The 15,758-nt window shown below is 42.7% G+C and overlaps 1 protein-coding gene across 4 annotated transcripts in view; it reads right to left on the bottom strand.

The window, feature by feature from the left end:
* Positions 1–15,758, bottom strand: part of scube1 (signal peptide, CUB domain, EGF-like 1) — a 101,836-nt gene that overhangs the window by 35,991 nt on the left and 50,087 nt on the right. For all 4 annotated transcript variants that reach the window (XM_067490443.1, XM_067490445.1, XM_067490446.1 and 1 more), the window contains one exon: positions 9,606–9,722. In XM_067490443.1, coding sequence (XP_067346544.1) covers positions 9,606–9,722 — 117 coding nt within the window. The remainder of the gene's footprint in view (positions 1–9,605; positions 9,723–15,758) is intronic.

Here is a 15,758-nt window from a genome sequence, read left to right as displayed (position 1 = left end):
GTATTTTGAGTCCAAACGTTGTAGTGCTCCAGAAAATATTTTTTCTTGGCATTAGTTTGACTGAGTTACTGATCAAAAGCAAATGATTTTAACCACTATCAAACTTAATGCTGTTGACAACATGAATGTACAAGTCTAGTCTACAGTAGAGTTTTTCCACATGTACCTCATAAATAAGGTTAAAGAGAGTACTACCACTTCAAAAACCTGGTTTCTGAAAATGTTATCAACTCCACATTTAGTTTTTATTTTACCTGTTCACAAATTCACCCTTTAGTTGGTAGCAGTTAAAAAATATATTGGGGGCCAACCAGTGTGACTCAACTTGTTAAAATGAGAAAATATTTACTGTCCACTGCAAACAAACATTTAAAGGTGAAAGATATTTATATATGATTGGTATATTTTCTGGCATGGTTATCCAGGAGAACTGGAATTTTTTGGTCACTGTAGTCACCCATTTCTTTTTCATCCTTATGAACACAATATCACAGGAACACTTTACTTTTCAAGACAAGCATCCACATGGACTCCAAGATAAACTCCTTGGCCTTTGGCAGGTCACTATGACATCATGTCTGGCCTTTTAGTCCCTCCCATTCTAACCCTCGCAATTTGAAATCAAGCATCCACTTGGACTGAAGAATGAGCTGCTAAGGCTTCGGTGGTCAGTGATAAATTGTCAAGATCCCTCTGACCTCACGTCCTTCCCGTTTTTATGAATGCAATATTGCAGGAACACCTACACGGAATTATATATTTGATACAAGCATCACCCAGAGCCAGAATGATGAACTGATTAGATATCGTTGGTCAAAGGTCAAAAGTCAAAGTTATAGTAAACTCACAACCATCCCAATCTGACCAACACTATGTTATAAAAACACTTGAGGAGCTGGCAACGGTCGTCCAGGCTTGGCTAGGTGGATAATAGGGGGAGGTGAGAACAGGGTGGAGTCATCAAGATGTAATGATTAAGTCCCTAACACCCTAATCCCTTTGATCCTCTCAGTGGATGTGTCAAGTGGTGTTAATCTTCCCGGGATGAAAGAGTAGCATGTAAAATGGGAGACAGGTTGTGCATGAGGCCTATTCCTCTGTTGAGAGAAGGACTATTCACCTAACAAGTCTATTCAGACCAGCTGTGAAATAAGGCCTACTCTGGAGGACATGACTGGGTCCCTTAGTGCATTTTAGCAAGTAGGGAAATGTTTCCAACCAAGAAGAAAGAAGTCTTTTGACATGACTTAACTTTTGATGCAACTTGACTGTTCTGTGGAGGGATACAACCACCATAAAAGAGACCTCCAACCCAATTGAGAATTTGTGGCTGGATCATGTGCAACCTGAATAATTAGTTTCTAAAGAAGAATGGGAAAAATTGCAGCATACAGATGTTCAAAACTGATTGTGATGTATCCAAACAGACTGAATGATGTAATTGTGGCCAAAAGTGCAACTGCTAACTACTGACTTGTTTTATATTTTTAATTAACTTTGTGCAAATCCGTTTTTTACTTTTGACAGAGTTAAAAAACTCAAATTCACTAGCAGAGAGTGACAAAGGATTCTCCTTTGCATTGATTTGAGAACCTTCAATCTTCTCCCAGTGGAGCCCCCCTGCCAGTATGCGCACAAAGCCAAAAGCAGGAATGCAGAGCAGCATGAGGGGAAACCCTTCAGCTGTGACACGGACAACCAGACCGAACAGATCAAATGGTCACCGCATACAGACGGAACAAAGCTTCAGGCCAGATGGTAGGAGCCAAAGTTAGAAGTAGTTGGTCACTTAAATGACAGAGCAAAAGTTGGAGGTCAGCTCACGGCCTCACTAACCAAGTTTAAGAGCCGTGGATGTTGTTTAGTCCAGATATTAAAAATGTGTACCATGGCAATCAACTATATTTTTAAGTAATAATTGTGTTTTAATCTGCAGTGGTGACAGTGACAATATAACTTGAGGTTTGTGTACAGTCTGTAACTCCCTTCATATTGGGGTCTTGCTGAGTTACAAACTACAGTAGTGATGTAGCTGGCTCTCTGACACGAAACACACTTAATGCATGTTTATGGGGATTTGTATGTGAAATGTGTATTTTTCTGCTTGGTGCCCAGACGAGAGATACTGATGGATGTGGGCTGCCTGTTCTGTGTCTCTCAGCTCCCCTGATCCCTGCTCAAAGATTTATGAAGCCCGGGGGCTGATCCACAGCCAAATTATGTGGGCAGGGCGCAGCTGGACTGTGCACCTATCCATCTTCCCCACTCAACTCAGTCCCAAACACACAGGGGGAAATTTTCATTTTTCCACCGCTGTAAATGCTGGGTTCTGTCATGGCCACAAATCACCTAAGGAGACCAAATGGAAGTCCTGGGCTTGAACTTGACATCAGGGCAGTGGACAAGATGTTCTTTTAGCATGCAACAGGCCTGTCAAAATATGAAAGCCAAATCAGGGACTGTGTGTTTTTCTACTGATTTCCATTTTAACGTGCACCAAATCCAGTGATTTTGCTTTATTTAAGACTCTCTCAAGAAGAGTGACAGCATCAGTTGTTTCAACAAGTGTCCAAATTAGGTTAGAAAAGCCTGTAGAGGCCACAGGAATTATGGGAGACGATGTGGTGAGTGAGTCCACAGAGAAAGACGATGACAGAACATTTCTCGTTGACTACTGATTCTTTTAACCACGACCGTATTCATTCCATAACCTTAACCACGTGATTATTATTGTAACCATGAGGACAACTTTAATAAAGCAGCCATTTTAACCCAAACCAGTATGCAAACCATAACCAGTTAGGATGTTTCTGACGCACAAAAACGAATATTTTATTATAACGCAAAATGTGCAGTCAGCCAGAGTTCTGCAGTGCAGTAATTCTTTTTATGAAGAAATTCATTTCTTCATAAAAGTGATCACATTGGTTTGTCCAACAAACATTAACAGTCCAATTGCTGTATTTAAAGCACCTACAGCTTGATGGTGCTGTCTGTGTGTGTGAGTGTGTGTATGTGTGTGAGAGAAAGATAGAGAGAGAGGGAGTGCGAGTATGGGCCCCACTGTTCAAACATCTCAAAGTTTGCTAACACATCGTCTGCCTGCCAGGCTTTAGACAGCTCCGGCTTCAGGATTTCACACACCTACATGCCACATTCTCGTACTGCCTGACACTCATTTCACAAACACACATACTCCAGAACATACACACACACACACACAAACAGGCAAATTGTATTAAACATGTTGCTGTCATATGAACTGCTCTCCGCCGCAATGAAACATTAGGAATTTTTTGCGGGCGGGGCATAGCTGGAAAATAAACATTTTTCATGGCCACCAAACATTAATCAGAATTTGGCAAACCACAAGGAACAACGTTAGGTGATGTTTCCTGTAACTCTCTAAGTGCTTTATCTAACTGTGCTATTAGTTTAGGACAGAGCTACCATTTAACCACAGATGTCTTAAATAGTGCCAGAAGAATGACAAAGTGACATTGACAAAAAGCCAATGGGATTTTTTTCAGTGGCATGTGGGTTACTGTGGAAAATAACCTCTGTGACAAACAGAAGTTTATGATAGTTAAGCCACTTTCTGTCAGGATCCCCGATTTCACTTCCTCCCTCAGGACTTTTATTTTGCAGCCAATTCCTGTTTCCTGGTCCCGTCACATTGTTGGCACTTTACTAATCACCGGTCATCAGTTTCACCTGCTCTCATCACTTTGCTTATATACCTCCTCAGTGCCCTCACCAAGCTGCCAGATTGTCTGCTTTATCAACGGACCTTACTGCCTTCATGTGAGTTCATCATTGCTGCCTGCCGCTCTATGTTAGTGAGTAACAGCTTCCTAATGACTCTCTCTGTTTCCCAATATATAAATTACTGCTAAATGCCCGTAAGGAACCAAGTTTCATCATGGACCCTTGTAACCATGCCATCGCAAAGAGAATGTTTTCCATGCGATGCCCATGTTTTGAAGTGTTCGCCAATCCATGCGATTACCTGCCTGTGAAGCTCAGACGAATGTTTAACTACGTGCTCATAAATAACCCTGATTAGTGAATCAAGCGTCACAGACTTCTTCAGTGTTTTCCATTTTTCCATATTTTCCATATTGTTTCACTAAGTGGAATTTGGAGCTCTCTCCACGTCAGGGATTGGAGATCCACCACGGCTATGTTCCACGCACACACTGCCAGGACCATACCCCCACCCCTCCACGTAAGATCCCTACCTTCCCTCCAGACTTAGCTCGTCTCCTCACGCACTCCAGTAAGTCCCGCCTTTTGTTTAGACTCCAATTCCCACAAGTGATTGTTAAGTACTAATCTGTGTGGCTTCCCTCATAGACTGGAGATCAGCCCCACCTAGCAAGTCGGAGGGCTAACCACTCTACAATCTGGCCAGCATGGACCCAGCTGACACTTCTTCACAATGTTGGCGCAGTGATGTCGAAAAGATGCTCTTAAAGCATGATTCACGTTTAGAGGAGATAGCATCTATGGTTAAACCACTCACTGTTCCGTTTGCCCCAACTACCCAAACTACAACATCTCCACAGAATTCAGCCATAGTCCCACCTATAGCTATGTCTCCCCAACCTTAGAGAGAATCAAGATTCCTCCTCCTGAGCACTATGGAGAGAAGCGCAGAACCTCCCGGGCCTTTCTCATGCAGTGTGAAGTCCTTGCTCTGCTCATTGCCCGTGCCCGTCTATGGGGAACAGCTGCGCGGTCTCGGCAGGAAACTTATAGTTCCACCTTCAAGACTTTTGGGGCCGAGCTCTCATGAATTTTCGACCCCGCTAGCCCAGAGGTGGAAGCCACATTGAGCCTCTCCAGTCTCACTCAGGGCACGCGTCCCATTATTGATTATATTATAGACTTTCGCACACTGGCTGCAGATCATGAATGGAATGATGCAGCATTATACGATATGTTCTATAAAGGCCTGGTGGATCGACTCAAGGATACTTTGGCTCAGCAACCCAAACCAAGGACCCTCCAAGACCTCATTGAGGCCGCTACTCTCCTTGATAGCCACCATAGGGAACGCCTCCTGGAGAAAGCTCACGCCCATTGCCTGACTTCTCATGCCTTCCAAATCAAGACACCATTGTTGCACACCGGTCTCCCGGTGCCAAGACGTCTTCCTAGCCCTGTATCAGAACCCATGCAGCTTGGTCGCTCTCACCTGTCTCCCGAAGAGAGAGAGCGACAATTCAAGAAGGGCCTGTTTCTATTGTGCCGCATCAGATCATAGAGTTTCCACCTGCCCGGCAAAAGAATCAGCTCAGTAGGAGTAGGGAGTACACCACTGGGCCATTCCTTGTCTGGTTCCCCTGACTCACACTTCCTAACCCAAGTTTTGGTTGGTCCTGCTCCACGCCATGTTACTGTACCTACGCTTATTGATTCGAGAGCTGACACCAACTTCATAGACCAACTTCAGTTCATCAACATGAGCTTCCACTCACAGCTTTACCTCAACCACTCCAGGTCTGTTCACTCAACAACCAACTACTACACAAGTTACAGTTTAAAACCAAGCCGGTCCCCCAAGCCATAGATAGAAAGCCTGGTGTTCCACGTCATCGATTCCCCTTTGCCACCTGGTCCTCGGGCATACCATGGTTAGAGACACATGTCCCCCACATTGACTGGCGAAATGGCAGAATTCTGGGTTGGAGTACCCCATGTCTAGCTTCATGTCTTCATTCTGCTCAAACTCCCATTGTCCCAACTGAAGACCTTGACACCAATTACCCTGATGTCTCCAAAATCCCCTCTCCGCACCATGCCCCCTAGAGGCCGCCTTTTTCCATTATCTAATCCGGAACATCTGGCCATGCAGAAATCTATCACAGAGTCACTGGCTGCAGGCATTAGCCACCTGTCAAATTCACTAGCCGGAGCAGGGTTTTTTTTGTGGGCAAGAAAGATGGTGGTCTGAGGCCGTGCATCGACTACCGTGGCATCAGCGACATCACAATTAAGAACCGATAACCACTCCCACTAATATCCTCAGCCTTTGACCCCCTCCAAGGCTCCACTACCTACACCAAGTTGGACTTGCGCAATGCTTATCACCTGGTGAGAATAAGAGAGGGTGACCAATGTAAGACTGCTTTCAACACGCCGGCGGGCCACAATGAATACCTGGTCATGCCTTTTGGCCTGACCAACGGCCCGTGGCTGTGTTCAGAATTTAGTCAATGATGTGTTGGGAGATATGTTTAACAAATGCGTATTTGTTTATCTTGATGATATTCTCATTTTCTCCCAATCTGAGACTGACCATGTCCACCATGTAAGAGCAGTCCTCCAACGTCTCCACCAAAATCAATTCTTCATCAAAGCAGAGAAATGTGAGTTTCACACCACCACTGTCAGATCAGGGACTGTCAGGGACATAATCTCACCAGGCAACATCACCATGAGTCAAAGTGCAGCTGGTAAAGGACTGGCCGACACCTGACGACAGCTCCAAAGATTCTTAGGATTTGCCAACTTCTCTTCATCAGCTCACCTCCTCTAAGGTCAAGTTCACGTGATCCACTCAACCCTCTTCAGCCTTTAAATCACGTTTTACCACAGCCCACATACTCACCTTGCCCAACCCTGACCTCCCATTCATTGTGGAGTTTGATCCCTCCAACACAGGAGTCAGTGCTATCCTCTCACAAAGTTCCAAGGAAGACAATAAAAGTGCATCCATGTACTTTCTTCTCTCGCCACCTCTCAACAGCAGAGAAGAATTATGATGTTGGCAACAGAGAGACTCTTGGCCGTTAAGCTAGCCCTGGAGGAATGGTGTCACTGGTTGGAGGGAGCCAAACAGCCCTTTCTGGTTCTTACAGACCAAAAGAATCTAATATAGCTCCACTCTGCCAAACGGTTGGACCCTTGCCAGCCCAAGTGGGCCCTCTTCTTTGGCAGATTCGTCTTCACCCTTTCCTATCACCCAGGCTCAAAGAACAACAAGGCAGATGCTTTATCCTGCATGTATGACCCAGATGACCAGCCTCAGGACCCTGACTACATTTTAACCTCTTCTTTTTGTCTCGCCACAGCCAAGGTTGACCTCGAAGAAGAAGTCATTCAGGACCTCGCCCAAGCAACAGCACCCTCTGCCTGTCCTCCTCATCTCCTCTATGTTCCCAAAGATCTACGCTCCAGGGTCATTCACTGGTGCCACGCCTCTAAATTAACTTGTCACTCTGGGATCTCTAGAACTATTTTTGTCATCCGGCAATGCTTTAGGTGGTCCTCCATGCCCAAGGATGTTAAGGAGTATGTAGCCGCATGTCCTGAGTGTGCCCAGGCCAAGACTCCCAGACATTCCCAGAGGTCTCCTCCGCCCTTTACCTATCCCAAAGAGACCATGGTCCCACATATCCATGGACTTTGTCACTTGACTCCCCACCTCAACCGGCTTGACCACCCTCCTCGAAGTTGTTGACCGCTTCTCAAAGATGGCTCACTTCATACCCTTTGCAAGCTGCCCACCTCCAAGGAAACTGCTGACTCCCTCCTCAACCATGTCTTCCACCTTCATGGCCTCCCGTGTGACATTGTTTGTGATCGAGGACCGCAGTTCACAGCCAGAGTTCTGTCGCCAGCACTCACAAGCTGATCCCGATTTCACTTACTCCCTTTAGGACTTTTATTTTGCAGCCAATTCCTGTTTCCTGGTCCCATCACATTGTTTCCGCTTTACTAATCACCAGTAATCAGTTTCACCTGCTCTCATCACTTTGCTTATATACCTCCTCAGCGCCCTCATCAAGTTGCCAGATTGTCTGCTTTATCACTGCGACTTTGCTGCCTTCATGAGAGTTCATCATTGCTGCCTGTCGCTCTATGTTAGTGAGTAACAGCTCCCTATTGACTCTCTCTGTTTCCCAATATATAAATTACTCTAAGGATTATGAGTACTGCTAAATGCCCGTAAGGAACCAAGTTTCATTATGGACCCTTGTAACCATGCCATCGCAAAGAGAATGTTTTCCATGCGATGCCCATGTTTTGATTCACGGCATGGATTCGTGTTCGCCAATCCATGTGATTACCTGCCTGTGAAGCTCAGACGAATGTTTAACTACGTGCTCATAAGTAACTTTTATTCATTTTGAGTATTGAATCAAGCGTCACGGACTTCGTCAGTGTTACCAAGTATTTGTGTTCACTCAAAGGGACTCAGCTCATCTCCTCACGCACTCCAGTAAGTCCCGCCTTTTGTTTAAACTCCAATTCCCACAGGTCATTGTTAAGTACGCACAGCTCTGATGTGCAGGAAATGAAACACTATTTCCCAAAGCTTCAGTTATATATCATGTTGTGCCTCCTGTTTGTGCTGATCGCACAAGGAAATAGAGTGGATTTTCACTTGAGGACATTTTTTACATGTATTACATGTCGAAAACACCACTCCAAACAATGTCCGAGGCTGAATTCTCCTGTTGTCCGGAGTTCATATGTGATTTAGTGCACTTACCTCTACAAAAGACTTTCATTTTATAGTTACCTGATATAGCTGGTCATCGTGAGTTATAAACCGAGCAAAGATTATAAAGATTAATTAGTCTGTGGAGGAATCGTTTTTCATCAAGATGCTGTCTGATGTAGTCTTACTTGGCCACTTGTTAGCAACTGCCTTTTTTAAAATAACACATTAAAAGTTCCATAACAGCACATGTGGGGGTATTTACAAATGGATAAAATGGTCATAGAATAAAATCTGAAAATCTCTACCCCTTTAAGACTCATTATGAAATAATCATGAAGTGTACTAAAGGGGGCTAATGGACTTCACCCTATCGTGTCCATTCTTGGTTTGCATTTCCTTTATTTACAGACTTTTCACAAATTGTCTGCATGTCTTACACTCTAATGACGTATACATTATGTGTTATTTTCAATTTGTTAGACTATTAGGAGACTAATAGGAAACACCATCAGTTTCCTTTTAACCTGAACAACATAACAAGTTGAAAAAAATGAAAAATTTGAAAAAAATTATGATTCACTTCTATATGGTATGAGAAACTTTCAACACAAAACAAATATCTGGTGATTGTAATGAACCCTGATTAAAAGTTTCACATGATTTCAGAAGTCATACTCTTCTGTGAATAAAGTGATTATATTTCAATAGACAAGCCATTCTTCTGACAACTCACAACCACGTCACTGCTGCCTTATTCAGCCCAGAGAAAGAAAGTATTTGACTCAGGTTGAACCCAAGTAAGGCTGTTTGTTTAGATGAAAGCCAAAACTCTATAATAATGTTTTTGTGATGTTAAGGCCCAGGGTTCAGTCGCGTTCTGCTCAGACCACCGCCACTGATGTCACTAGTGACTGTTAGAAGTGTAGTAATGGTCAGTGGTAAAATCAACAACATGTGACTGTGACTAGATCTCACTGCAGTTGGAAATGAAATGAACGGTGAGCCACAGTTTTGGCTCTGGATCACTCAGACACCAGTCATAGCAGACTCCGGTGGACCAGGCTTCCAGTGCACATACATAGCACTCAGTGAATAGCAACCATGCACCACTGACCCTACAGGTCTCAAGCACTGTTGTGTACTAACTGACCTTTGCAGGTTTTGCCATCAGGCTGTAGGGTGAATCCCACAGGGCAGCTGCAGCGCACTCCTGTGGCTGTGTCTTTACATGTCCTGTCGCAACCACCATTGTTCACGGCACAGGTCTCTGCAGATATCGGCGACAAAGACAGAGACAGAGAAAGAAATGTAGGGGGTTTTAAGATGTGACCCCTGCTTCTCATACAGTATGGTGATGTGGGTTGAAACAAAGCTTCATGCAGCAGAGGAATACACAACGAAACAACAGCACAGTAGGATGTAAAGTATTTGTATTCTTCCCTTTTTTTCATGTAGCTTTGTCAACACACAATGCAGAGATTACATCACAACACCCGACCTTACATATGTACTGTAAAGACATTTTGATATACAGATAAATACACAGAGAAAATCACAATCAGGATTTGTTTATCAGTACAAGGGAAAACACATGACACTGTGCTGATGAAGGAGGGTGTAGAACTCTTTGGCCCAAAGGCCGGTCCTGTTTCCAAAAGTGAAAAGAAATCAGTTAACACAAATAAAAAGTAGGGTTAAGGCAGGTAGATAGAAAAATAAAGTTAGGGCAAGGTGCTGTAAGTCTAGAGCACGCTTGGCACAACCAGTGTGTATATTTTCCTCCAGGAAAAAAAAAAGTTCTTGTATGTGGTGCAGATAAGGTTTGCTCAGACTTGCGAATATTGCCTGAGCTGATCCTAAAACAAACACATGTTCAAGGTAACTCTTGCTCACCTGCCCGGCTGCTGTTTCTTTAGCATGGCTCAGCAAACACATGCTCAATGGGCCTCAACAAGTGCTGAGGTGGCCGAAATGTGATTTGGGCTCATGTTTGTTGAATAGGATTTAATACAACTACACCTAATAAGAATGTTTAACTTAGAAACTTCAGCTTTTGGTGCTTTTTCATTAACTACAGAAAAGCCCCACACAATGCTGTTGTGTAAATGAGTATATGGAGACTGTCCTGTAAAAAAGAACTACGTTGGTCTTTTGTAAGCATACGCTACGTTTACCTTTAGGCAACATTTAACGGCTATGGTGAACCTACAACCAATCACATAGTATTTAGACCCACAGATGTTTGCTGGACAACATTTAAATCTGGAATGCTTTCTCCCTTTCTGCTGGCTTCTCTCGTTTAATTAAAATGTCAGGAGATGTATGGCTGCGTGAAGTGAACAGGGAAACAGGAAAAGCCCTTTCAGGCTGGCAAACACATCCACGTCTAGAGGTCAAAGCATTAGCATAATGCCCTTTCAGAATGCAGAGTCACACATCGGAGCCAAGATGGCTAATGCTTTCTATCAGAACACAGGAAGGTATTTGTACATTTGTTTGTGTTGCTTCATGCAGCTCCAAACATGATCCCTCTCACTGCTTCTTCCTGTAATCTCTGATTTCTAGATGCATTTGCTCCTTGCTGTGTTTATTCATCAAATCCCTGTGTTCATCATTTGCAATCCTTTCCGTGTCTAGTTCTCTTTCTGAAGCCGGATAGTTCATGGATTTCAGTTCAAGTTTTCAGACATTTCAGGTATTATTTAATGCTGTGTTGCAGAAAAAGGAAGAGGAAAGAAAGCTGGAAGGAGACACACTCCATCATCAAGGCAACATGTCTGACAGGCCCTCTAGGGTATTTCAGCAGACCCCTGTCCCCACTTCATTCCCTAGCTTGGGTCTCAGACATGACTGTTTGCCAGAATGTGTGTTGTGTTAAAGTCTGCGTGTCTGCACAGGTGTATCCAATCGATACTACTTGTGCAATGTTAAAGGTGTGAGTACATGTGGGTAGACTTGAAGTATGTGGAGGTGGTGTTTATGGGTCGAAATGATTTATACAGAGTACAGTCAGCTCTATCATTAGCTAAGGGTTCGCGTAGTGCTGCTGAGAAGCTCTTTTCATGCCACGCCTAGTGACAGGGCCAGGCTGAGCACAGGACACACACACCTCCGGGCCTGATTGATGGGCAGGACAAGCTTCTCAGCCCCCTCACCAAGCTTCTACACCTTCTACCTTCTATCTATCCCTAAATATTTCTAGTATTTCTGTCCTAGCCTAGTTTAAGTGTGTGGTGGGGTTTGTGTGTGTGTGTGTGTGTGTGTGTGTATAATCTGCATGTCTTTTGTGATTACTGAAATCATAAACCACTTGCAAAATTTGTTGTGTTTGCTGCTGACACTGTTCAATAACTGAAAAGAAAAATTATAAACACACAAATGAGCTCCTGTGACAAAGTAAGTAAAATTTGGGCTTTTGTACATGTCAAACAAAAAAGACACTTTTGAATTAACCTGGCTAGATGCTGTTACCTCCACAATGCCTGTGGAGCACACTACACTGACAGACTCAGACTTCGATGAGGAACAGTTAAATGGAAACGTTAACATTTCCATGCAGCAGATAGGAGCAAAACAGGGGACGTTGGAATGAACCCCTCATTGATAAAATCACCTACTTCCAGAAACATTATTCATGAGCTACTTCTTACAGAGTTGATACAGAGTTGCCCAGTTATGTAAAGCAGGAGACGCATCTTAGATAATAATAATGTTATGTTAATATTATTTCAGACCAAATTTTTATATGAGGATGATTTGAAAGAATAATGGAAAAGAAACTAAAAAGTAATACGTTACTCTCGTAGAAGGTAATACTACTGTATGACATTACTTTTAATGAACAGTAATAAGTAATGTGTAATACAATACTTTTGAAGTTAGTATACCAACAGCAGAATGTGGCTGCTCTGTAACTGAGCTGAAAGTCACATAAGTTTTCTCATCTCATTACCAAGAAATAACGAACTATTCTTTTTGGTGTTAATTTGAAATGCCAGCTGTCTATTTAGGGGCTAATGGCTACTGAGTCAATGCCCAAACTGTATTCATATGCTCGTGTCATTAACGACATGTTGGATTAACCATGGTAAATGTCAGTAAATGTAGGTGTTGACTACGGATAAACCAGACATGGGGAATTACAAACATATATGTTTGTAATTTTAGACACACAATTCAGAAGAACGAGAGAGAAGACAGTACGTATACACATGTCCATCACACTCCTTGCATGAAAAACCTCGCTATTGGTTTTTCCGGGAGAGGACACATGTTCTATTGATTAAAACTGTGAAGGGAAAAAAAAATCATAGGCACTTCAGGCTGCAATGATATTAAAAGGTGAGAGGAGCATGATCACCTTTCAGTGCTCAGCAAGTTTCTCATTGCAACATTATGGGCACTTAAATCAGCCATCAGTCAGTGTTCAAGCTATGTGGCTACACCGCACACATACACACTCCTTAGTTTAGCTCCATATGTCCTTAGATGATCATTTATTTGGAATCCAGGCCACAGTCTCTTTTTTTGAACCTTTGTTCACATGCGTTCAGCACCTGGTTGCTAATCTAGCTATACATTGAACATCAAAACCATGAACTCTCACAGAATAAGTTGTCATCAGGTGTCTTTTCTGCTCTCTCTGTTTTGCTTTCTTTAATGTTCTCCATTTTCTTTCCCTGCCTTGGCAGCACCTTTGTCTTTCATCCTCAGCTGCAGTTCCATTTGCATCAGTCTTTGCATTGTTTGCCCTGTGGGATGGCAGCGGGGGCAGAGACAGGAATGCTGTGTGTCAGAGGAAGTAGACAAAGTGATAGTAGTGTTAAATCTAACATACTGATGTTGCTTAGGCTGTGCCAATGCAGCTCTGGGTTGGCCTTGGTACACTCAGCACCCACACACGTTCCTTCATGCACATAGGCGTGATAGCGGGATGCATATACTCAAGTTCCAACTGACTCAAATATTAAATATTAAGCTGATATTTCAGTATTAAGGTTAGTATTGAAATATGTTGGGGCATAGCAGGGAATTAGTAGTCAGTCAATGCCAAATACATTGACATTGCTAAAATTTGGTTTAGTAATACATTGCCTCTACAGTATGTTTATTACTTACCATAATTCACTACTGCCAATACATTTACTATTAAGTCTCTATTTTAGTTGAATACAATGGAGGATGAGGGTGTAGTGCAGGTATTTGAAATTCTGTTGGATTTACCAAAGCTACATACAAGTTTCAAATTAAACAACCCAAGTTGCTGAATTTTAACAAAGAAGCCAAATTCAACAGAGTTTTGGCTGACACGAGTAAATGACTTTATATTTGTGGCCAACTTTATTCTGTAAATGGATAATGATCCATCTCTGTGCATTTCTAAGGTGAAATGAAGGACATTTGTTGGCAATGAGCTGGACATCAAATCATTGACAAACCTGGAGGCAATTCTAGTACATTGCTATTAAAGGCTGTCATAGTTTCCACGAGCCTTTTAAACCTGAGACCAGGTTCACACCAGCTTCAAGTCTAAACAGTCACAATAACACACTGGATTACTAACTAGAGGTGCTGCTAGGGTTGATCTTGTTAGATGGTTGACTCTATACAGAGACTAGAAGGAGGTTTTCCTATGTAATCCCATTGGCACATATCATTATTAATTGGAGGCCAGGTGACATGCTGCAGCAACAGGAGTTGAATTAGAAATACTGAAGATAAAAAAATAACATATTCACTCAAGGTGAGTGAAGAGAAAAAGATAGACAATGAAGTACCCTTAAAACTCAGTTTTTAAAACCCAGTGTTTTTTCAAGCCATCTGGCCAGAGCCTACTGAAATGAAACTGGTATGGATCATAATATATTAGAATAGAGACTGTTAATTTGCAGTACAGGGTGCAGAATTACAGAGGTTCCTCTGGTTTAGAAAATAAAAGAAACGTTAAATTCAGCATTACAGCAGAGCGAAACTTTAAATGGAATCACCCCTTTCATCCAACCATTATCCTAATGTTGTATCTTGTTCAGGATTGCAGGGGGTCTAGAGAATATCCCAGTTGTCATCAGGTGAGAGGAGTAGTACACCTGAGGGGACAGGTTGCCAGTTTATCTTGGGGCCAACAAAGAGAGACATACACAGACTGACAACCATTCACACTCACACTCTATTTAGAGTCACCAATTGACCTCACATACATGTCGTTCAAGCCTGGGAGGAAACTGGACTACCTGGATGAAACCCATGAAAGGATAGTGAAAACACAGGAAGGCCACGGCTGGCCAGGAATTGGAACCAGGAACCTCCTAGCTATGAGGCAGAAGGGCTCGAATCACTCCTTTGAGTTTGGGTAACTTTGACTGACAAGTCATAGCAAGAAAATTCCTTTAATCATTTAAAGATGGCTAAGCTAATTTGACTATCAAACCATTTATTTGGGCTATTGTTATTTGTTATCAGCCCATAATTATTGTTCAGTAGGTAACCCTGAGCCTTTCCTTAAATTTTCCCCTAACATTTTTGCGCCAAAACGCAAGAAGGTTGTAGCTCCACATTTACTCAGGCTGAATATATGGTGTTATAGGTACATACTGAACTTACCAGAATGTAGTAGGCCATCTACATAACCATATTTATGATCTGATAAGAAATGATAATGGCCCACTGAGTGGGTAACTTTATCATTCGGATAGCTTGAGGTTCCAGGAACAAAAAAAAGTCCTTTAATCATGACTTTCTTGTTTGTTTGAGAAAAGTGTGATGCTCCAACTTTCTTTATTATTATTTTTTTATTTACAGTAGGCATAAAACACTTAGATAAGCTTAAAATGCAATAGGAAATATGTTTGGGAACAGGCTTTCTGACACAACCCTCCCCAATTTCTACCAGGCTTGGGACCGGCACTGCACAGCTGGGGATGGGCTGTTGGGGGTTCAGCGTTTTGCCCAGGGACAATTCAACATGTGGCCCGGGAAGAGCAGGGAGCGAACCTTTGACCCAGTGGTCCGTAGGTGGCCACTCTACCAACTGAGCCACTGCCGCACCCCATAAAATAAAAAACAATAAATAAATAAATAATAAGTTTGGCAACAGGGTTGACTAGTCTGCTGACTTTATGATAATATGATGTGATTGGCTAAACAGAAAAGACAAGAATATCTGAGATACTTCTGTCGAGCACAGTTCTTTTCTTCACCTTTGCCTTAGCTTTTGAGGATTATGAATTTATAATATTCTGGTAAGACATCCTGTTTTGCCATCAGGGTAATCAAAAGTCAGGTGGGTGGGGGGTAAGGTGCAACT

Source organism: Channa argus, chromosome 21 (assembly GCF_033026475.1).
Source record: "Channa argus isolate prfri chromosome 21, Channa argus male v1.0, whole genome shotgun sequence".
Classification (NCBI taxonomy): Eukaryota; Metazoa; Chordata; class Actinopteri; order Anabantiformes; family Channidae; genus Channa; species Channa argus.
Note: the sequence above shows the minus strand (reverse complement) of the source record. Positions and strands in the feature narration are given on the sequence as shown.